Consider the following 24340-nt stretch of genomic DNA (forward strand, 5'->3'; position numbering starts at 1 on the left):
ACACTCCTCACATCCTGTATGGAGACACTAGTCGCCTGCATTGCTCAGGTGGATTTTGGCCCATTCTTCTGCACACACTCCTCACATCCTGTATGGAGACACTAGTCGCCTGCATTGCTCAGGTGGATTTTGGCCCATTCTTCTGCACACACTCCTCACATCCTGTATGGAAACACTAGTCGCCTGCATTGCTCAGGTGGATTTTGGCCCATTCTTCTGCACACACTCCTCACATCCTGTATGGAGACACTAGTCGCCTGCATTGCTCTGGTGTATTTTGGCCCATTCTTCCGCACACACACTCCCTCACATCCTGTATGGAGACACTAGTCGCCTGCATTGCTCAGGTGGATTTTGGACCATTCTTCTGCACACGCTCCTCACATCCTGTATGGAGACACTAGTCGCCTGCATAGCTCAGGTGGATTTTGGTCCATTCTTCCGCACACACTCCTCACATCCTGTATGGAGACACTAGTCGCCTGCATAGCTCAGGTGGATTTTGGCCCATTCTTCTGCACACACTCCTCACATCCTGTATGGAGACACTAGTCACCTGCATTGCTCAGGTGGATTTTGGCCATTCTTCCGCACACACTCCTCACATCCTGTATGGAGACACTAGTCCCCTGCATTGCTCAGGTGGATTTTGGCCCATTCTTCCGCACACACTCCTCACATCCTGTATGGAGACACTAGTCACCTGCATTGCTCAGGTGGATTTTGGCCCATTCTTCCACACACACTCCTCACATCCTGTATGGAGACACTAGTCGCCTGCATTGCTCAGGTGGATTTTGGCCCATTCTTCCGCACACACTCCTCACATTCCGTATGGAGACACTACTCGCCTGCATTGCTCAGGTGGATTTTGGCCCATTCTTCTGCACACACTCCTCACATCCTGTATGGAGACACTAGTCACCTGCATTGCTCAGGTGGATTTTGGCCCATTCTTCTGCACACACTCCTCACATCCTGTATGGAGACACTAGTCGCCTGCATTGCTCAGGTGGATTTTGGCCCATTCTTCTGCACACACTCCTCACATCCTGTATGGAGACACTAGTCGCCTGCATTGCTCAGGTGGATTTTGGCCCATTCTTCCGCACACACTCCTCACATCCTGTATGGAGACACTGGTCACCTGCATTGCTCAGGTGGATTTTGGCTCATTCTTCCGCACACACTCCTCACATCCTGTATGGAGACACTAGTCGCCTGCATTGCACAGGTGGATTTTGGCCCATTCTTCTGCACACACTCCTCACATTCTGTATGGAGACACTAGTCCCTGCATTGCTCAGGTGGATTTTGGCCCATTCTTCTGCACACACTCCTCACATCCTGTATGGAAACACTAGTCGCCTGCATTGCTCAGGTGGATTTTGGCCCATTCTTCTGCACACACTCCTCACATCCTGTATGGAGACACTAGTCGCCTGCATTGCTCTGGTGTATTTTGGCCCATTCTTCCGCACACACACTCCCTCACATCCTGTATGGAGACACTAGTCGCCTGCATTGCTCAGGTGGATTTTGGACCATTCTTCTGCACACGCTCCTCACATCCTGTATGGAGACACTAGTCGCCTGCATAGCTCAGGTGGATTTTGGTCCATTCTTCTGCACACACTCCTCACATCCTGTATGGAGACACTAGTCACCTGCATTGCTCAGGTGGATTTTGGCCATTCTTCCGCACACACTCCTCACATCCTGTATGGAGACACTAGTCGCCTGCATTGCTCAGGTGGATTTTGGTCCATTCTTCCGCACACACTCCTCACATTCTGTATGGAGACACTAGTCATCTGCATTGCTCAGGTGGATTTTGGTCCATTCTTCCGCACACACTCCTCACATTCTGTATGGAGACACTAGTCCCTGCATTGCTCAGGTGGATTTTGGCCCATTCTTCCGCACACACTCCTCACATCCTGTATGGAGACACTAGTCGCCTGCATTGCTCAGGTGGATTTTGGCCCATTCTTCCGCACACACTCCTCACATCCTGTATGGAGACACTAGTCCCCTGCATTGCTCAGGTGGATTTTGGCCCATTCTTCTGCACACACTCCTCACATCCTGTATGGAGACACTAGTCGCCTGCATTGCTCAGGTGGATTTTGGCCCATTCTTCTGCACACACTCCTCACATCCTGTATGGAGACAGTAGTCGCCTGCATTGCTCAGGTGGATTTTGGCCCATTCTTCTGCACACACTCCTCACATCCTGTATGGAGACACTAGTCGCCTGCATTGCTCTGGTGTATTTTGGCCCATTCTTCCGCACACACACTCCCTCACATCCTGTATGGAGACACTAGTCGCCTGCATTGCTCAGGTGGATTTTGGCCCATTCTTCTGCACACACTCCTCACATCCTGTATGGAGACACTAGTCACCTGCATTGCTCAGGTGGATTTTGGCTCATTCTTCCGCACACACTCCTCACATCCTGTATGGAGACACTAGTCCCTGCATTGCTCAGGTGGATTTTGTCCAAATCTTCTGCACACACTCCTCACATCCTGTATGCAGACACTAGTCACCTGCATTGCTCAGGTGGGATTTTGGTCCATTCTTCCGCGCACACACACTCCTCACATCCTGTATGGAGACACTAGTCGCCTGCATTGCTCAGGTGGATTTTGGCCCATTCTTCTGCACACACTCCTCACATCCTGTATGGAGACACTAGTCGCCTGCATTGCTCAGGTGGATTTTGGGCCATTCTTCCGCACACACTCCTCACATCCTGTATGGAGACACTAGTCTCCTGCATTGCTCAGGTGGATTTTGGCCCATTCTTCCGCACACACTCCTCACATCCTGTATGGAGACACTAGTCACCTGCATTGCTCAGGTGGATTTTGGCCCATTCTTCCACACACACTCCTCACATCCTGTATGGAGACACTAGTCGCCTGCATTGCTCAGGGGGATTTTGGCCCATTCTTCCGCACACACTCCTCACATCCTGTATGGAGACACTAGTCACCTGCATTGCTCAGGTGGATTTTGGTCCATTCTTCCGCACACACTCCTCACATCCTGTATGGAGACACTAGTCGCCTGCATTGCTCAGGTGGTTTTTGGCCCATACATCCGCACACACATTCCTCACATCCTGTATGGAGACACTAGTGGCCTGCATTGCTCAGGTGGATTTTGGTCCATTCTTCCGCACACTCCTCACAACCTGTATGGAGACACTAGTCACCTGCATTGCTCAGGTGGATTTTGGCCCATTCTTCCGCACACACTCCTCACATCCTGTATGGAGACACTAGTCGCCTGCATTGCTCAGGGGGATTTTGGCCCATTCTTCCGCACACACTCCTCACATCCTGTATGGAGACACTGGTCACCTGCATTGCTCAGGTGGATTTTGGCTCATTCTTCCGCACACACTCCTCACATCCTGTATGGAGACACTAGTCGCCTGCATTGCACAGGTGGATTTTGGCCCATTCTTCTGCACACACTCCTCACATTCTGTATGGAGACACTAGTCCCTGCATTGCTCAGGTGGATTTTGGCCCATTCTTCTGCACACACTCCTCACATCCTGTATGGAAACACTAGTCGCCTGCATTGCTCAGGTGGATTTTGGCCCATTCTTCTGCACACACTCCTCACATCCTGTATGGAGACACTAGTCGCCTGCATTGCTCTGGTGTATTTTGGCCCATTCTTCCGCACACACACTCCCTCACATCCTGTATGGAGACACTAGTCGCCTGCATTGCTCAGGTGGATTTTGGACCATTCTTCTGCACACGCTCCTCACATCCTGTATGGAGACACTAGTCGCCTGCATAGCTCAGGTGGATTTTGGTCCATTCTTCTGCACACACTCCTCACATCCTGTATGGAGACACTAGTCACCTGCATTGCTCAGGTGGATTTTGGCCATTCTTCCGCACACACTCCTCACATCCTGTATGGAGACACTAGTCGCCTGCATTGCTCAGGTGGATTTTGGTCCATTCTTCCGCACACACTCCTCACATTCTGTATGGAGACACTAGTCATCTGCATTGCTCAGGTGGATTTTGGTCCATTCTTCCGCACACACTCCTCACATTCTGTATGGAGACACTAGTCCCTGCATTGCTCAGGTGGATTTTGGCCCATTCTTCCGCACACACTCCTCACATCCTGTATGGAGACACTAGTCGCCTGCATTGCTCAGGTGGATTTTGGCCCATTCTTCCGCACACACTCCTCACATCCTGTATGGAGACACTAGTCCCCTGCATTGCTCAGGTGGATTTTGGCCCATTCTTCTGCACACACTCCTCACATCCTGTATGGAGACACTAGTCGCCTGCATTGCTCAGGTGGATTTTGGCCCATTCTTCTGCACACACTCCTCACATCCTGTATGGAGACAGTAGTCGCCTGCATTGCTCAGGTGGATTTTGGCCCATTCTTCTGCACACACTCCTCACATCCTGTATGGAGACACTAGTCGCCTGCATTGCTCTGGTGTATTTTGGCCCATTCTTCCGCACACACACTCCCTCACATCCTGTATGGAGACACTAGTCGCCTGCATTGCTCAGGTGGATTTTGGCCCATTCTTCTGCACACACTCCTCACATCCTGTATGGAGACACTAGTCACCTGCATTGCTCAGGTGGATTTTGGCTCATTCTTCCGCACACACTCCTCACATCCTGTATGGAGACACTAGTCCCTGCATTGCTCAGGTGGATTTTGTCCCATTCTTCTGCACACACTCCTCACATCCTGTATGCAGACACTAGTCACCTGCATTGCTCAGGTGGGATTTTGGTCCATTCTTCCGCGCACACACACTCCTCACATCCTGTATGGAGACACTAGTCGCCTGCATTGCTCAGGTGGATTTTGGCCCATTCTTCTGCACACACTCCTCACATCCTGTATGGAGACACTAGTCGCCTGCATTGCTCAGGTGGATTTTGGGCCATTCTTCCGCACACACTCCTCACATCCTGTATGGAGACACTAGTCTCCTGCATTGCTCAGGTGGATTTTGGCCCATTCTTCCGCACACACTCCTCACATCCTGTATGGAGACACTAGTCACCTGCATTGCTCAGGTGGATTTTGGCCCATTCTTCCACACACACTCCTCACATCCTGTATGGAGACACTAGTCGCCTGCATTGCTCAGGGGGATTTTGGCCCATTCTTCCGCACACACTCCTCACATCCTGTATGGAGACACTAGTCACCTGCATTGCTCAGGTGGATTTTGGTCCATTCTTCCGCACACACTCCTCACATCCTGTATGGAGACACTAGTCGCCTGCATTGCTCAGGTGGTTTTTGGCCCATACATCCGCACACACATTCCTCACATCCTGTATGGAGACACTAGTGGCCTGCATTGCTCAGGTGGATTTTGGTCCATTCTTCCGCACACTCCTCACAACCTGTATGGAGACACTAGTCACCTGCATTGCTCAGGTGGATTTTGGCCCATTCTTCCGCACACACTCCTCACATCCTGTATGGAGACACTAGTCGCCTGCATTGCTTAGGGGGATTTTGGCCCATTCTTCCGCACACACTCCTCACATCCTGTATGGAGACACTAGTCACCTGCATTGCTCAGGTGGATTTTGGTCCATTCTTCCGCACACACTCCTCACATCCTGTATGGAGACACTAGTCGCCTGCATTGCTCAGATGGATTTTGGTCCATTCTTCTGCACACACTCCTCACATCCTGTATGGAGACACTAGTCGCCTGCATTGCTCAGGTGGATTTTGGTCCATTCTTCCGCACACACTCCTAACATCCCGTATGGAGACACTAGTCACCTGCATTGCTCAGGAGGATTTTGGCCCATTCTTCCGCACACACACTCCTCACATCCTGTAAGGAGACACTAGTCGCCTGCATTGCTCAGGTGGATTTTGGCCCATTCTTCTGCACACTCCTCACATCCTGTATGGAGACACTAGTCACCTGCATTGCTCAGGTGGATTTTGGCCCATTCTTCTGCACACACTCCTCACATCCTGTATGGAGACACTAGTCGCTGCATTGCACAGGTGGATTTTGGCCCATTCTTCTGCACACACTCCCTCACATCCTGTATGGAGACACTAGTCGCCTGCATTGCTCAGGTGGATTTTGGCCCATTCTTCTGCACACACTCCTCACATCCTGTATGGAGACACTAGTCGCCTGCATTGCTCAGGTGGATTTTGGCCCATTCTTCTGCACACACTCCTCACATCCTGTATGGAGACACTAGTCGCCTGCATTGCTCAGGTGGATTTTGGCCCATTCTTCTGCACACACTCCTCACATCCTGTATGGAAACACTAGTCGCCTGCATTGCTCAGGTGGATTTTGGCCCATTCTTCTGCACACACTCCTCACATCCTGTATGGAGACACTAGTCGCCTGCATTGCTCTGGTGTATTTTGGCCCATTCTTCCGCACACACACTCCCTCACATCCTGTATGGAGACACTAGTCGCCTGCATTGCTCAGGTGGATTTTGGACCATTCTTCTGCACACGCTCCTCACATCCTGTATGGAGACACTAGTCGCCTGCATAGCTCAGGTGGATTTTGGTCCATTCTTCCGCACACACTCCTCACATCCTGTATGGAGACACTAGTCGCCTGCATAGCTCAGGTGGATTTTGGCCCATTCTTCTGCACACACTCCTCACATCCTGTATGGAGACACTAGTCACCTGCATTGCTCAGGTGGATTTTGGCCATTCTTCCGCACACACACTCCTCACATCCTGTATGGAGACACTAGTCGCCTGCATTGCTCAGGTGGATTTTGGCTCATTCTTCTGCACACACTCCTCACATCCTGTATGGAGACACTAGTCGCCTGCATTGCTCAGGTGGATTTTGGCCATTCTTCCGCACACACACTCCTCACATCCTGTATGGAGACACTAGTCACCTGCATTGCTCAGGTGGATTTTGGCTCATTCTTCCACACACACTCCTCACATCCTGTATGGAGACACTAGTCGCCTGCATTGCTCAGGTGGAGTTTGGTCCATTCTTCCGCACACACTCCTCACATCCTGTATGGAGACACTAGTCATCTGCATTGCTCAGGTGGATTTTGGCCCATTCTTCCGCACACACTCCTCACATCCTGTATGGAGACACTAGTCGCCTGCATTGCTCAGGTGGATTTTGGCCCATTCTTCCGCACACACTCCTCACATCCTGTATGGAGACACTAGTCGCCTGCATTGCTCAGGTGGATTTTGGCTCATTCTTCCGCACACACTCCTCACATCCTGTATGGAGACACTAGTCCCCTGCATTGCTCAGGTGGATTTTGGCCCATTCCTCTGCACACACTCCTCACATCCTGTATGGAGACACTAGTCCCTGCATTGCTCAGGTGGATTTTGGCCCATTCCTCTGCACACACTCCTCACATCCTGTATGGAGACACTAGTCACCTGCATTGCTCAGGTGGATTTGGCCCATTCTTCCGCACACACTCCTCACATCCTGTATGGAGACACTAGTCCCTGCATTGCTCAGGTGGATTTTGTCCCATTCTTCTGCACACACTCCTCACATCCTGTATGGAGACACTAGTCACCTGCATTGCTCAGGTGGGATTTTGGTCCATTCTTCCGCACACACACTCCTCACATCCTGTATGGAGACACTAGTCGCCTGCATTGCTCAGGTGGATTTTGGTCCATTCTTCCACACACACTCCTCACATCCTGTATGGGGACACTAGTCGCCTGCATTGCTCAGGTGGATTTTGGCCCATTCTTCTGCACACGCTCCTCACATCCTGTATGGAGACACTAGTCCCTGCATTGCTCAGGTGGATTTTGGTCCATTCTTCTGCACACGCTCCTCACATCCTGTATGGAGACACTAGTCGCCTGCATTGCTCAGGTGGATTTTGGCCCATTCTTCCACACACACTCCTCACATCCTGTATGGAGACACTAGTCGCCTGCATTGCTCAGGTGGATTTTGGCCCATTCTTCTGCACACGCTCCTCACATCCTGTATGGAGACACTAGTCCCTGCATTGCTCAGGTGGATTTTGGTCCATTCTTCCGCACACACTCCTCACATCCTGTATGGAGACACTAGTCGCCTGCATTGCTCAGGTGGATTTTGGCCCATTCTTCCGCACACACACTCCTCACATCCTGTATAGAGACACTAGTCGCCTGCATTGCTCAGGTGGATTTTGGCCCATTCTTCTGCACACACTCCTCACATCCTGTATGGAGACACTAGTCGCCTGCATTGCTCAGGTGGATTTTGGTCCATTCTTCCGCACACACTCCTCACATCCTGTATGGAGACACTAGTCCCTGCATTGCTCAGGTGGATTTTGGCCCATTCTTCCGCACACACTCCTCACATTCTGTATGGAGACACTACTCGCCTGCATTGCTCAGGTGGATTTTGGTCCATTCTTCTGCACACACTCCTCACATCCTGTATGGAGACACTAGTCCCTGCATTGCTCAGGTGGATTTTGGCCCATTCTTCCGCACACACTCCTCACATCCTGTATGGAGACACTAGTCACCTGCATTGCTCAGGTGGATTTTGGCCCATTCTTCTGCGCACACTCCTCACATCCTGTATGGAGACACTAGTCGCCTGCATTGCTCAGGTGGATTTTGGCCCATTCTTCCGCACACACTCCTCACATCCTGTATGGAGACACTAGTCGCCTGCATTGCTCAGGTGGATTTTGGTCCATTCTTCCACACACACTCCTCACATCCTGTATGGAGACACTAGTCGCCTGCATTGCTCAGGTGGATTTTGGCCCATTCTTCTGCACACACTCCTCACATCCTGTATGGAGACACTAGTCCCTGCATTGCTCAGGTGGATTTTGGTCCATTCTTCCGCACACACACTCCTCACATCCTGTATGGAGACACTAGTCGCCTGCATTGCTCAGGTGGATTTTGGTCCATTCTTCCGCACACACACTCCTCACATCCTGTATGGAGACACTAGTCGCCTGCATTGCTCAGGTGGATTTTGGTCCATTCTTCCGCACACACTCCTCACATCCTGTATGGAGACACTAGTCCCTGCATTGCTCAGGTGGATTTTGGCCCATTCTTCCGCACACACTCCTCACATTCTGTATGGAGACACTACTCGCCTGCATTGCTCAGGTGGATTTTGGCCCATTCTTCTGCACACACTCCTCACATCCTGTATGGAGACACTAGTCGCATGCATTGCTCAGGTGGATTTTGGCCCATTCTTCCGCACACACTCCTCACATCCTGTATGGAGACACTAGTCGCCTGCATTGCTCAGGTGGATTTTGGCCCATTCTTCCGCACACACTCCTCACATCCTGTATGGAGACACTAGTCCCTGCATTGCTCAGGTGGATTTTGGCCCATTCTTCCACACACACTCCTCACATTCTGTATGGAGACACTACTCGCCTGCATTGCTCAGGTGGATTTTGGCCCATTCTTCTGCACACACTCCTCACATCCTGTATGGAGACACTAGTCACCTGCATTGCTCAGGGGGATTTTGGCCCATTCTTCCGCACACACACTCCTCACATCCTGTATGGAGACACTAGTCACCTGCATTGCTCAGGTGGATTTTGGTCCATTCTTCTGCACACACTCCCTCACATCCTGTATGGAGACACTAGTCGCCTGCATTGCTCAGGTGGATTTTGGCCCATTCTTCTGCACACGCTCCTCACATCCTGTATGGAGACACTAGTCGCCTGCATTGCTCAGGTGGATTTTGGTCCATTCTTCTGCACACACTCCCTCACATCCTGTATGGAGACACTAGTCGCCTGCATTGCTCAGGTGGATTTTGGCCCATTCTTCTGCACACGCTCCTCACATCCTGTATGGAGACACTAGTCGCCTGCATTGCTCAGGTGGATTTTGGCCCATTCTTCCGCACACACACTCACATCCTGTATGGAGACACTAGTCACCTGCATTGCTCAGGTGGAGTTTGGCCCATTCTTCCGCACACACACTCCCTCACATCCTGTATGGAGACACTAGTCGCCTGCATTGCTCAGGTGGATTTTGGCCCATTCTTCTGCACACGCTCCTCACATCCTGTATGGAGACACTAGTCGCCTGCATTGCTCAGGTGGATTTTGGCCCATTCTTCCGCACACACTCCTCACATCCTGTATGGAGACACTAATCTCCTGCGTTGCTCAGGTGGATTTTGGTCCATTCTTCCGCACACACTCCTCACATCCTGTATGGAGACACTAGTCACCTGCATTGCTCAGGTGGATTTTGGCCCATTCTTCTGCACACACTCCTCACATCCTGTATGGAGACACTAGTCACCTGCATTGCTCAGGTGGATTTTGGCCCATTCTTCCGCACACACTCCTCACATCCTGTATGGAGACACTAGTCGCCTGCATTGCTCAGGTGGATTTTAGCCCATTCTTCCGCACACACTCCTCACATCCTGTATGGAGACACTAGTCACCTGCATTGCTCAGGTGGATTTTGGGCCATTCTTCCGCACACACACTCCTCACATCCTGTATGGAGACACTAGTCGCCTGCATTGCTCAGGTGGATTTTGGTCCATTCTTCCGCACACACTCCTCACATCCTGTATGGAGACACTGGTCACCTGCATTGCTCAGGTGGATTTTGTCCCATTCTTCCGCACACACTCCTCACATTCTGTATGGAGACACTAGTCACCTGCATTGCTCAGGTGGATTTTGGCCCATTCTTCTGCACACACTCCTCACATCCTGTATGGAGACACTAGTCACCTGCATTGCTCAGGTGGATTTTGGTCCATTCTTCCACACACTCCTCACATCCTGTATGGAGACACTAGTCGCCTGCATTGCTAAAGTGGATTTTGGCCCATTCTTCCACACACACCCCTCACATCCTGTATGGAGACACTAGTGGCCTGCATTGCTCAGGTGGATTTTGGCCCATTCTTCCGCACACATTCCTCACATCCTGTATGGAGACACTAGTCACCTGCATTGCTCAGGTGGATTTTGGCCCATTCTTCCGCACACATTCCTCACATCCTGTATGGAGACACTAGTCACCTGCATTGCTCAGGTGGATTTTGGTCCATTCTTCCGCACACACTCCTCACATCCTGTATGGAGACACTAGTCACCTGCATTGCTCAGGTGGATTTTGGCCCATTCTTCTGCACACACTCCTCACATCCTGTATGGAGACACTAGTCGCCTGCATTGCTCAGGTGGATTTTGGTCCATTCTTCTGCACACACTCCTCACATCCTGTATGGAGACACTAGTCGCCTGCATTGCTCAGGTGGATTTTGGTCCATTCTTCCGCACACACTCCTCACATCCTGTATGGAGACACTAGTCACCTGCATTGCTCAGGTGGATTTTGGCCCATTCTTCTGCACACACTCCTCACATCCTGTATGGAGACACTAGTCGCCTGCATTGCTCAGGTGGATTTTGGCCCATTCTTCCGCACACACTCCTCACATCCTGTATGGAGACACTAGTCGCCTGCATTGCTCAAGTGGATTTTGGCCCATTCTTCCGCACACACTCCTCACATCCTGTATGGAGACACTAGTCGCCTGCATTGCTCAGGTGGATTTTGGTCCATTCTTCCGCACACACACTCCTCACATCCTGTATGGAGACACTAGTCGCCTGCATTGCTCAGGGGGATTTTGGTCCATTCTTCCGCACACACTCCTCACATCCTGTATGGAGACACTAGTCGCCTGCATTGCTCAGGTGGATTTTGGCCCATTCTTCCGCACACCTCACATCCTGTATGGAGACACTAGTCGCCTGCATTGCTCAGGTGGATTTTGGTCTATTCTTCCACACACACTCCTCACATCCTGTATGGAGACACTAGTCACCTGCATTGCTCAGGTGGATTTTGGCCCATTCTTCTGCACACACTCCTCACATCCTGTATGGAGACACTAGTCGCCTGCATTGCTCAGGTGGATTTTGGCCCATTCTTCTGCACACACTCCTCACATCCTGTATGGAGACACTAGTCGCCTGCATTGCTCAGGTGGATTTTGGTCCATTCTTCTGCACACACTACTCACATCCTGTATGGAGACACTAGTCGCCTGCATTGCTCAGGTGGATTTTGCCCCATTCCTCCACACACACTCCTCACATCCTGTATGGAGACACTGGTCACCTGCATTGCTCAGGTGGATTATGGCCCATTCTTCCGCACACACTCCTCACATCCTGTATGGAGACACTAGTCGCCTGCATTGCTCAGGTGGATTTTGGCCCATTCTTCCGCACACACTCCTCACATCCTGTATGGAGACACTAGTCACCTGCATTGCTCAGGTGGATTTTGGATTTAGCCCATTCTTCTACACAAACACTCTTCACCTCCTGCCGGTCTCGGCTCCTATGAACTCTCAGCTTTAGTTCCTTCTATGCATTTGCTATTGGATTCAGCTCCGGTGATTGGCTCGGTCATTCTAACAGATTTATTTTCTCTAAAACCAGTTGGTAGTTTCTTTGGCCGTGTGTTTCCTTGGCCGTGTGTTTGGGATCATTGTCTTCTGAAATGTCCTCCCTCGCTTCATCTTCATCCTCCGGATAGATGGCAGCAGATGTTTATCAGGAATGTGTCTGTACATTTGTCCTTTCATCCTTCCTTCAGTTATAATGAAGTTTGCCAGTGCCGTTTGCGGAAGAACAGCTGCACACCATGATGTTCCCACCTCCCCACTCCACCGTTGATATTTTTGGGGTGATTTCCTCTTGGCCTGCAATCATGCTGTGTATTATGGCCTCCATAGAGTTCAGTTTTGGTGTCATCTGACCACACTATATTCTCCAGGATTTCACAGACTTCTGTAAATGCTGTGGAGTAAACTTTAAATGCTCTTGAACCTACTTATTGTTCAGAAGTGGAGTCCTCTGCATTGAGTGTGCATACAGGAGCGTGCATACCGGCCATGGAGGGGGAGCGCATTACTGGTTCTTTTCTTAGAAACAACTGTACTTGCTGATTCCAGATCTTCCTGTAGATCTCTACAGGTGTCCTTGGCTCTTGGACAATTCTTGTGACAATGGTTTTCACTCCTCTCTGATAGTCTGTGGAGAGCACCGGGTTGTGGCCGGTTTATGGTAAAATGATGTCCTTTCCACTTCTGGATTATGGCTCCAACAATCACTGGAAACTTCAGTTTAGAAATTCTTCTGTAACCAATGCCATCGGGATGTTTTGTAACAATAAGGTTGTGAAGGTCTTGCGACAGCTCACTGGTATTCCCCATCATGAGATGTTTCTTGTGTGGCACCCTGCTAATTAGATGCCTTTTTGTTGGCCATCAGTTGGACCAGCTGATATTTTCCCCTAAGTGGCAGGATTGCTTTCTTATTACTGACAGATTTCAGCGGGTGTCAGGACTTTCCAAGGCTTTTTACACCTCTCTTTCTGCTCAATACATTATCCCTGTGTCATTTCTCATTACTACACATAATTTCTGGACATCTACGGTTTGATTTCTTTGCCTGTGTGGATTGGATGGGTTGTTACCGATATATAGTGACATGTTCAATTCTTCTTTCCCCCGCTGTATATCTGCACTTTCCAGTGCGATCCCCTTGGTTTCCACATACACACAGACCCCAAGGGGGTGTCCATTGTCCCTCGTTACCTTGGCTATCAATGGGCGAGTCCCAGGGCAGCACGGTCACCTCTGCGCCTCTTTGGCACAAGCAGCGGATCTGGTTGTACTTGAGGCCACAATCCAGAGCAGCGATCTTCACAGCACCTCCGGGGTTAAACACACGAGGCTCCTGTGGACACACGACAAAGAGGGCACAGCTCATACAGCCTGGCATCAGGGGCCCAAAACCAGGGGCCCGGCACACCCTCCACTCACCTTCAGCGACACCTCCTGCACCAAGTTCCTCTTCCCGGGGTCGTCATATGGCACCTGCTTCTCCTCGGTACCCTGTGGGACCAGTTTGCCCAGCATGGTACCAGACTCTCGGATTTTCTTGGTCAGAGCCCGAGTGTCTACACCTGCAAAGAGCCAGATGGCGGGTATGAATATTGTCCCCTGGGGGGATATATAGTGATATTATACACCGGTGCTCCCCCTGCGGCCTCGCACCTTGCAGCCCTGGGATCCCCTGCTCCTTCAGCCATTGATCCAGTGATTTGCTGCAGCTCCAGTGACTCGGCTTCTCGGAACATTCCCCCACGATGAAGCCGGCAGCGTGGATCTGACCGGACTCGAACCACTGCAAGGAGAAGGAGTATTACATACAGAGCAAACATTGCCGCAGGGCCCTCTGATAACACTGCTAGGAATCGCCACAAAGTACCGAGCTGCAGACACAGCCCACCTCACCCAGTCATCGGAGTGCGGGCAGTCAGCGAACGAGGGAGTCCATGGAGCCCCGATGATACCCGGCCCATGGAGCCCCGATGACACCCGGCCCATGGAGCCCAGATGGCACCCGGCTGTTGTGGATGTCAGTTATGCTTTTGCTGCTGGGAGGCTCCCTCTTGTGGCCAGGAATGGTTTGGTCAGAGACCAGGTGTGTTGAGCAATGGGCGTTTCCATTGCTAACTCTATGCCTATTTAAACCCTGGTCTGCTGGCAGGCTATGGCGGATGTCAGTTGTTCTTTATTCACCAGCCTGCTTCATCCTGCTCCAGACCACATCTACCTCAGATAAGTGCTTGGCTCTTTATTATGTTGTTTGGTTCTTTTTGCTCTTATTGAGTTTGTCATTTACTGTGGTTATTGTCATTTCATTTGCATGCAGGAATCTTCCCTCTCAGTTGCTTAGCTGGGAAGCTCCCTGCAGCTATGTTTGGAGTATTGCGCCTATTAGTCCATGTGTTTGTTACTTCTTGAATTTGTAATGATTCCTGCTTTCTGTTCATTGGTATGACAAGAGCGCCTGGTATAGGATGGCGTTCAGATCTAGCGATCTGAGGGATTTTTGTACTATCAGGTTCTTGAATTTTTGTAGGGTTTTACTCTGGCCACCATCAGCCCCTTTCCTGTCCTGTCCTATTTAGTCAGTAGGGCCTCACCTTTTGCTAATCCTATCATCTATCTGTGTATTGTGTTTTCCTATATCACCGCAGTCTTTGAATGTGGGGGGCTTGCTATTCTTGTCTATTTTCTCAGGCAGAGAGTTAAGGTGGCTTTACACACTGCAACATCTCAAACGACATCGCTGTAACGTCACCGGTTTTGTGACGTAATAGCGACCTCCCCAGCGACATTGCAGTGTGTGAAACACATCAGCTCCTGGCCCCTGCTGTGAAGTTGCTGATCGCTACAAATCGTTCAGGACCATTCTTTGGTCCTTTGTTTCCCGCTGTGCAGCAAAGTCTCAGTGTGTAAAGGGGACTTAAAACACTGGAAACGAGTGATGTGTCACAATATCTGTCAATCACTATTCTCTGTCAGTCGGTCTCTCCCTCTCGGTCTCTATTCTCTCTCTGTCGGTCACTATCTCTGTCCCTCTCTCACAGTCTGTCGGTCATTTTCCCCTCCTCTCTCATACTCACCGATCCCCGGCGCGGCGCTGCACGGCATTCACACTGCTGCGGCGGCTTTTACTATTTTGAAAAAGCCGGCCGCTCATTAAACAATTTCGTATTCCCTAATTTCCCCGCCCACAGGCGCCTATGATTGGTTGCAGTGAGACACGCCCCCACGCTGAGTGACAGGTGTCTCACTGCACCCAATCACAGCAGCCGGTGGGCGTGTCTATACTGTGCAGTGAAATAAATAATTAAATAATTAAAAAAAAACGGCGTGCGGTCCCCCCCAATTTTAATACCAGCCAGATAAAGCCATACGGCTGAAGGCTGGTATTCTCAGGATGGGGAGCGCCACGTTATGGGGAGCCCCCCAGCCTAACAATATCAGTCAGCAGCCGCCCAGAATTGCCGCATACATTATATGCGACAGTTCTGGGACTGTACCCGGCTCTTCCCGATTTGCCCTGGTGCGTTAGCAAATTGGGGTAATAAGGAGTTATTGGCAGCCCATAGCTGCCACTAAATCCTAGTTTAATCATGTCAGGCGTCTCCCCGAGATACCTTCCATGATTAATCTGTAAATTACAGTAAATAAACACACACACCTGAAAAAATCCTTTATTAGAAATAAAAAACGCAAACACATTCCCTGGTTCACCACTTTAATCAGCCCCAAAAAGCCCTCCTTGTCCGGCGTAATCCACGGACCTCCAGCGTCGCTTCCAGCTCTGCTGCATGCAGGTGACAGGAGCAGCAGAATACACCGCCGCCCCTGTCACCTCCACGCAGCTAATGAAGACAGCCACGCGATCGGCTGAGCTGTCACTGAGGTTACCCGCTGTCACTGGATCCAGCGGTGGCCGCAGCGGTGGCCGCGGGTAACCTCAGTGACAGCTCAGCTGATCTCGCTACTCACCGCCGCTCCGGTCAGCTCCACGCAGCAACTGAGGTGAGTAGCGCGATCAGCTGAGGTGTCACTGAGGTTACCCGCAGCCACCGCTGCGGCCACCGCTGGATCCAGGTAACCTCAGTGACAGCTCAGCTGATCGCGCTATTGCCTTCATTAGCTGCGTGGAGGTGACAGGAGCGGCGGTGTATTCTGCTGCTCCTGTCACCTGCATGCAGCAGAGCTGGATGCGACGCTGGAGGTCCGTGGATTACGCCAGTCATGGAGGGCTTTTTGGGGCTGATTAAATTGCTGATGAGGGAATGTGTTTGTGTTTTTTATTTCTAATAAATGATTTTTTCAGTTGTGTGTGTTTATTTACTGTAATTTACAGATTAATCATGGAAGGAATCTCGGGGAGACGCCTGACATGATTAATCTAGGATTTAGTGGCAGCTATGGGCTGCCAATAACTCCTTATTACCCCGATTTGCCAACGCACCAGGGCAAATCGGGAAGAGCCGGGTACAGTCTGTCGCATATAATGTATGCGGCAATTCTGGGCGGCTGCTGACTGATATTGTTAGGGTGGGGGGCTCCCCATAATGTGGAGCTCCCCATCCTGAGAATACCAGCCTTCAGCCGTATGGCTTTATCTGGCTGGTATTAAAATTGGGGGGACCGCACGCCGTTTTTTTTAATTATTTATTTCACTGCACAGTATAGACACGCCCACCGGCTGCTGTGATTGGGTGCAGTGAGACACCTGTCACTCAGCGTGGGTGCGTGTCTCACTGCAACCAATCATAGGCGCCTGTGGGTGGGGAAAGTAGGGAATACGAAATCGTTTCATGAGCGGCCGGCTTTTTCAAAATAGTAAAAGCCGCCGCAGCAGTGTGAATGCCGTGCAGTGCCGCGCCGGGGATCGGTGAGTATGAGAGAGGAGGGGAAAATGACCGACAGACTGTGAGAGAGGGATAGAGATAGTGACGGACCGACAGAGAGAGAATAGAGACCGAGAGGGAGAGACCGACTGACAGAGAATAGTGATTGACAGATATTGTGACACATCACTCGTTTCCAGTGTTTGACTAGCTAGGTCGTTCTGCAGGTCCGGATCGCTGTTGCGTCGTTGGCCAGGTTTGCCTGTTTGACAGCTCACCAGAGACTCACCAGAGACTTTGTAGCGATCCCGGCCAGGTTGGAATCGCTAGTGGGATCGCTAAAAGTCTCAGTGTGTAAAGGGGCCTTTATTCATCTTTCCTTCCTTTAGGATAGCTAGTTCTCCGGCTGGGTTCGCGGTGCACAAGATGTTAGTTCCCCCCTCGGCTACTTCTAGTTGTGATGGTTAGTAAGGGGATGGCGGCCAGATTAGTTGCCAATGCTCTTGTCACTTTTTACCAATGATTTGTGGTGATCTTCCATGGTTCCGGATCATAACAGTACATCCGGCCAGCAAATTTAAAGGGTACTCTTAAGAAGAAAAAAAAGAAAAAAAAAAAAAGGTCTGCTGAAGATTTTTTTTTTGTGTTTTTCCTCTTCTTCTTTGGGTTCTGTGGAAGATTTCTTTTTCTAGCATGGATGAATTGGGTGAGCGTGTTGCTCATCTTGATGCTAAGGTTCGTCGTATAGAGTCTTATCTTGCACAGACTCCCCTTGCAGAGCCTAAGATTCCCGTTCCTGAATTTTTTTCGGGAGATAGGTCGAGATTTTTGAGCTTCAGGAATAATTGTAAATTATTTTTTGACCTGCGCCCCAAGTCCTCAGGGAATCCCGTACAGCAGGTTAAGATTGTCATCTCCTTACTGCATGGTGACCCTCAGGACTGGGCCTTCTCTTTAGCGTCTGATGATCCGATTCTCAATGATGTGGACTCCTTTTTTCAGGTCTTGGGATTATTATATGACGAACCCAATATTCTGGACCAAGCAGAAAAGGTCTTGTTGTCCTTAACTCAGGGTTTGGATTCTGCAGAAACGTTTTGTCAGAAATTTCGTAAGTGGGTGGTCCTTACCAAATGGAATGATGACGCGCTTGCGGCTCTTTTTCGCAAGGGTATTGCGGATGCTGTGAAGGATGTAATGGTGGGATTTCCCGTCACTTCTGGTCTTGATGCCTCTATGACCTTGGCCATTCAGATTGATAGGCGGTTACGTGAGCGCAGGAAGATACCTGCTGGTTTTGTGCCTGTGGAACAGCCTTTGGAGCCTATGGAGTGTGATAGGGTCCTTTCTCATGCTAGTCGGCAGGGGTTCAGACGGAAGAACAGACTGTGCTTCTATTGTGGAGACGCTTCTCATAACATCTCTGTCTGCCCTAAACGTGAAAGGAGATTGGCTACTTCTGTTACTGTGGGTTCTTTTGTCTGTCACATTGATTTGCTCATTGTCTTCCTTTTCTGCATTGGCCTTTGTGGACTCGGGCAGCGCTCAATTTGATGGATTTTGGGTTTGCTAGGGATTGTGGTTTTCCCATGGTTCCTTTGCAAACTCCTATTCCTTTAAGGGGCATTGATGCTACCCCTTTGGCAGAACATAAACCCCAATTTTGGACCCAGGTGCCTATGAGAGTTGCACTAGCGCATCAGGAAACTTGTACATTTTTAGTATTGCATAATCTACAGGATACCTTGGTACTGGGATTTCCGTGGTTGCAGACCCATAATCCGGTTCTTGACTGGAGATCCTTGTCGGTAGCTAGTTGGGGTTGTCAAGGTGTGCATCAGGACCTTTCCGTGTCGTCCACGTCTGCTCAGGCAGTTGATGTTCCGGCTTTCTTGTCTGATTTCCGTGATGTCTTTAATGACCAGGAATCTGATTCTCGGCCCCCACACCGGGACTGTGACTGTGCCATTGAGTTGGTGCCCGGTTGTAAATTTCCCAAGGGGCGGATTTTCAACTTGTCTGTGCCCGAACATGATGCCATGCGGTCATACATCAGGGAATCATTGGAGAAGGGGCACATTCGGCCCTCATCTTCTCCTTTGGGTGCCGGCTTCTTCTTTGTTGCTAAGAAAGATGGTTCGTTGAGACCTTGTATTGATTACCATCTTCTTAATAAAATTACGGTCAAATATCAGTACCCTTTGCCTCTGATGTCTGATCTGTTCTCTAGAGTGCAGAGTGCCAAATGGTTTACGAAACTGGATCTCAAGGGTGCGTATAATCTCATCCGTATTAAGGAGGGTGATGAATGGAAGACAGCTTTTAATACTCCTGAGGGGCATTTTGAGTACCTAGTGATGCCTTTTGGGCTCACTAATGCACCCTCCGTCTTCCAGACCTTCATGAATGATATTTTTCGGGACCTTATTGGTAAATTTTTGATTGTGTATTTGAATGACATCTTGATTTTTTCTGATGATTGGGACTCTCATGTGGGGCAAGTACGGGCTGTTTTTCAGATACTTAAGGATAATGCACTGTACGTTAAGGGGTCAAAGTGCCTCTTTGGGGTGCAAAGGATTTCCTTTTTGGGCTTCATCTTGTCTCCCTCCACTATCGAAATGGACCCGGTTAAGGTTCAGGCTATTTACGACTGGGTGCAACCGACTTCTCTAAAATCCCTGCAGCGGTTTTTGGGGTTTGCTAACTTTTACCGTAAATTTATAGCCAATTTTTCTGCCATTGTCAAACCTCTGACAGATTTGACCAAGAAGGGAGCTGATGCTGAGCATTGGACCCGAGGCAATTGTGGCCTTCCAGGAGCTTAAAAGGCGATTCACTTCTGCCCCAGTTCTGCAGCAACCTGATGTGTCTCGCCCATTTCAGGTTGAGATCGATGCCTCAGAGATCGGAGCTGAAGCTGTTCTGTCTCAACGAGACGCTACTTCGGGTAAACTTAAGCCCTGTGCCTTTTTCTCTCCGAAGTTTGCTCCTTCTGAACGGAATTATGATGTGGGGAACCGGGAATTATTGGTATGAAGTGGGCATTTGAAGAGTGTTGACATTGGTTGGAGGGGGCTAGACATCAAGTTGTGGTGCTTACGGACCACAAGAATCTCATCGATCTGGAATCGGCCAAGAGGTTGTATCCTCGGCAGGCCAGGTGGGCTTTGTTTTTTACCCGGTTTAATTTTGTGGTCTCTTTTTTGCCAGGTGTGAAGATGTAATTTACCCTCTCACTGTATATGCTGTGATACTATGTCATGATATGTATATTTCCCTGGTTGTATTAGTTGTAATTCATGTATTTTCTTGGGGGAGCTACTGGTCTCAATGTGTCTCTCTCATACAATTGCAGTCTTGGCATCTAATGTGATTATGTAAATAGCCTGTCCTCTTCTTTCCAGAGTTGTGTATCTAATCTGTAATTGCATTGGCCAGTGAAGGAATAGTCATTGTTCTGCACAGCAGGGGATCCCTTCATCTACTGTGGCTGGCAGACATATTGGAGCCCTGTGATGGACCAAACCATTGATGATAGGATGTGTGACCCCTACCCCCTGAACAAACATGGTGGGCTGGTCAAGCAGCCCAGACAATGCATTTCCCTTTTTGTAACTTCAGAGTGAGCTGAAACTTGAAGAGAGCAGGAGCCCCAGCCTGGGTGGCTGTGGACACGGACGAAGCTAGGCCTGTGTGGCGGCCCGTGGGATTGTGTGGAACTCTTTGGACTACTGTAAGGACGATTGCTTTGTTATCCGGTCCGAGGATTGTCGGGAAGGGCCCCCGAATCTGTTTTACGTGGACTTATCGTGTGCTGTTCCAGTGTTCTTGTGAATAAACCTGTTGGATCGTTCCTCGGCCTCGTCCATCCTTTGCTCTCTTGTACACCCCCGTCACAAACTGGTTGGCAGCGCTGGGATCAGAGCAGAAGGAATGGAGGACAACGGCCCATTAACATCTGGAATCAGAACTTCAGAATACAAGAACTGGACTGTGGTGAGCCTACAAACAATGGCCCGTGAAGTAGGAGTTCGTTTCAAAGGACTCTCCAAGGAGCAGCTGATTGAGGCGCTAGAAGGAGTCTGTTCGCAAAATGACATGGAGGAAGGATCCTCACAGCAAACGGAAGAAAGACGGCAGCCGGAGGTGAATACCCAAAAAAGTCAATGGGTTGTGTGGTACAAGGAGGAGATGGCACTGCTTGGAGATGAGGCCACCATAGAAGATAAGAGGGAGGCCATGCGTGGAGCTAAAGAGAAGGAGCGCAGGATGGAGGAGATGGCACTGCTGGATAAGGAGCTCGCTGTGGAAGCCGCGAGAGGTTCCAGACAGACTGTAACCCCACCACCCATCATGAGGGAACTTCCCAGGGTGTCCCGCAAATACTTTAAGCCGTTTAATGAGGCTGCAGGCGACATTGAGGGCTTCTTCCAGGACTTTGAGCATCAGTGTCGATTAATGGAAGTCCCGGACAGGGAGCGTGTCCAGCATCTGGTTGGGCTCCTAGAGGGGGGAGCTGCTGAAGCCTATAGAGCTATGGACCCTCGGTGGAACTGTGAGTATGCGGATATTAAACAGACTATTCTAGAACATTATGCTGTGACCCCAGACACTTACAGGACTCAGTTCCGTGCTTTAGCCTGTGGTGGGGAAGTGTCTTTTAAGATATATGCTCATAGACTCAAACAAATATGTAATCGCTGGCTGGAGGCAGAGGAGGCCTTATCTTGGGAGACCTTCCTGCAGGTCATCCTAAAATAATAATTCTTTGCCCAGTGCCCCGCTGAGATCCGGGAATGGGTGCGTGAGAGAAAACCAGCGACAGTGGAGGAAGCTGCTGCTCTCGCTGATGAGGCTCTCACCATCAAGCCTCAGTGGAGGGTTCTGTTGGAGGATGGAGAGACGCCTAACAGCTCCACAACACCGGATGCCCCCAGTTATTCTGTCCCCATTGTTCCCCGTTCCTCTAAGCCACCACATGTTGATACCCGTGTTAATGTGCCTCCAGTTGCTTCTACTGCACTTTCTGGAATACGCCGGGGAGAGGAAGTAACAGAGCGCAGGTGTTATGTTTGTAGGCATCCCGGGCATTTGCAGGCCTCATGCCCAGCCAGGCCATGGAGGAATCATCCTCAAACCCCTACAGCACCTTCAGGTGGGAGCCGGCCTCCAAGTTCCCCTACCCCTTACCCAAGAGGACGCCTTGGATGGAGGGAGACCCAGCTCAGATGCTATCAATGTGGACAGCCAGGGCATCGGCAAGTCTCCTGCCCAGCTGTTCAAATGAGGACTGATCCTGCGCCCAATCGGATTGTTAATTATTTACAGCCCAGTGCCATGGAGGAAGATGTGGCACCGTTATGTGAGGACTGGCCTAGTGACTCAGCCCCCCATGTTGCACCACCAGGAGTTTACGGGGTGCGACCCGCAGTTATGACGACTTCTGCTCATCGAGGTAAGCACTTGCAGGAGGTTGTGCTGGATGGACAGAGACTTGTTGGATTTTGTGACTCGGGTGCTTTCCTCACACTGGCTGATCCCCGAGTGGTTCGGCCTGAGGCAATCCATAGAGGACCTGGGATTGTTATTGAACTGGCTGGTGGACAATGGAGGACTATTCCCACAGCCACTGTGGATCTGAACTTTGGTTTTGGGGTCAGGCGATGTGTGGTTGGGGTGATGGGTGGTCTGCCTGCAGCTGTTCTCCTGGGCAATGATGTGGGAGAGCTACGATGCCAATTCGTGGCTGCATGAAGCCACATGTAAGTAACGCTCTGCCTGTGTGTACTTAACCAGTGACCTGTAGAGGTCCCTAGTACGTACACAAGTTGGGAGGGGGAGGGATTGTGAAGATGTAATTTACCCTCTCACTGTATATGCTGTGATACTATGTCATGATATGTATATTTCCCTGGTTGTATTAGTTGTAATTCATGTATTTTCTTGGGGGAGCTACTGGTCTCAATGTGTCTCTCTCATACAATTGCAGTCTTGGCATCTAATGTGATTATGTAAATAGCCTGTCCTCTTCTTTCCAGAGTTGTGTATCTAATCTGTAATTGCATTGGCCAGTGAAGGAATAGTCATTGCTCTGCACAGCAGGGGATCCCTTCATCTACTGTGGCTGGCAGACATATTGGAGCCCTGTGATGGACCAAACCATTGATGATAGGATGTGTGACCCCTACCCCCTGAACAAACATGGTGGGCTGGTCAAGCAGCCCAGACAATGCATTTCCCTTTTTGTAACTTCAGAGTGAGCTGAAACTTGAAGAGAGCAGGAGCCCCAGCCTGGGTGGCTGTGGACACGGACGGAGCTAGGCCTGTGTGGCGGCCCGTGGGATTGTGTGGAACTCTTTGGACTACTGTAAGGACGATTGCTTTGTTATGCGGTCCGAGGATTGTCGGGAAGGGCCCCCGAATCTGTTTTACGTGGACTTATCGTGTGCTGTTCCAGTGTTCTTGTGAATAAACCTGTTGGATCGTTCCTCGGCCTCGTCCATCCTTTGCTCTCTTGTACACCCCCGTCACACCAGGCACCAAGAATGTTAAGGCCGATGCCCTTTCCAGGAGTTTCTGCGCTGACTCTTTGGAGGCTGTCGAGCCGTCTACTGTCCTGACTGATGGTATAGTTCTCTCGGCCATTTCGCCTGATCTGCGGTTGGCACTGGCGGAATTTCAGGGGGATAAACCTGAGAGATGTCCTACGGGGAAACTGTTTGTCCTGGACCAATGGAGAGACCGAGTTGTCTCTGAGGTTCATTGCTCTGTTTTGGCAGGTCATCTTGGCATTTTTGGTACTCGGGATCTTGTGAGCCGCTCTTTTTGGTGGCCTTCCCTCCGTAGTTTTGTGCAGTCGTGTGGAGTTTGTTCTAGGTCCAAGCCCTGTTGTTCACGTTCTAGTGGGCTATTATTGCCTTTGCCGGTACCTAAGAGACCTTGGACGCACATCTCTATGGATTTTATTTCAGAGCTTCCCGTCTCTCAGAAAATGACTGTGATTTGGGTGATCTGTGACAGATTCTCCAAG

The 24340-nt window shown here is 50.2% G+C and overlaps 1 protein-coding gene across 1 annotated transcript in view; it reads right to left on the bottom strand.

The window, feature by feature from the left end:
* CAD (carbamoyl-phosphate synthetase 2, aspartate transcarbamylase, and dihydroorotase) overlaps nucleotides 1–24340 on the bottom strand; it is a 171245-nt gene that overhangs the window by 122834 nt on the left and 24071 nt on the right. The window contains 3 exon segments of the mRNA XM_075341406.1: nucleotides 13682–13823; nucleotides 13910–14052; nucleotides 14144–14273. Coding sequence (XP_075197521.1) covers nucleotides 13682–13823; nucleotides 13910–14052; nucleotides 14144–14273 — 415 coding nt within the window.

The sequence above is a fragment of the Anomaloglossus baeobatrachus genome, chromosome 3 (assembly GCF_048569485.1).
Source record: "Anomaloglossus baeobatrachus isolate aAnoBae1 chromosome 3, aAnoBae1.hap1, whole genome shotgun sequence".
In the NCBI taxonomy this organism is placed as follows: domain Eukaryota; kingdom Metazoa; phylum Chordata; class Amphibia; order Anura; family Aromobatidae; genus Anomaloglossus; species Anomaloglossus baeobatrachus.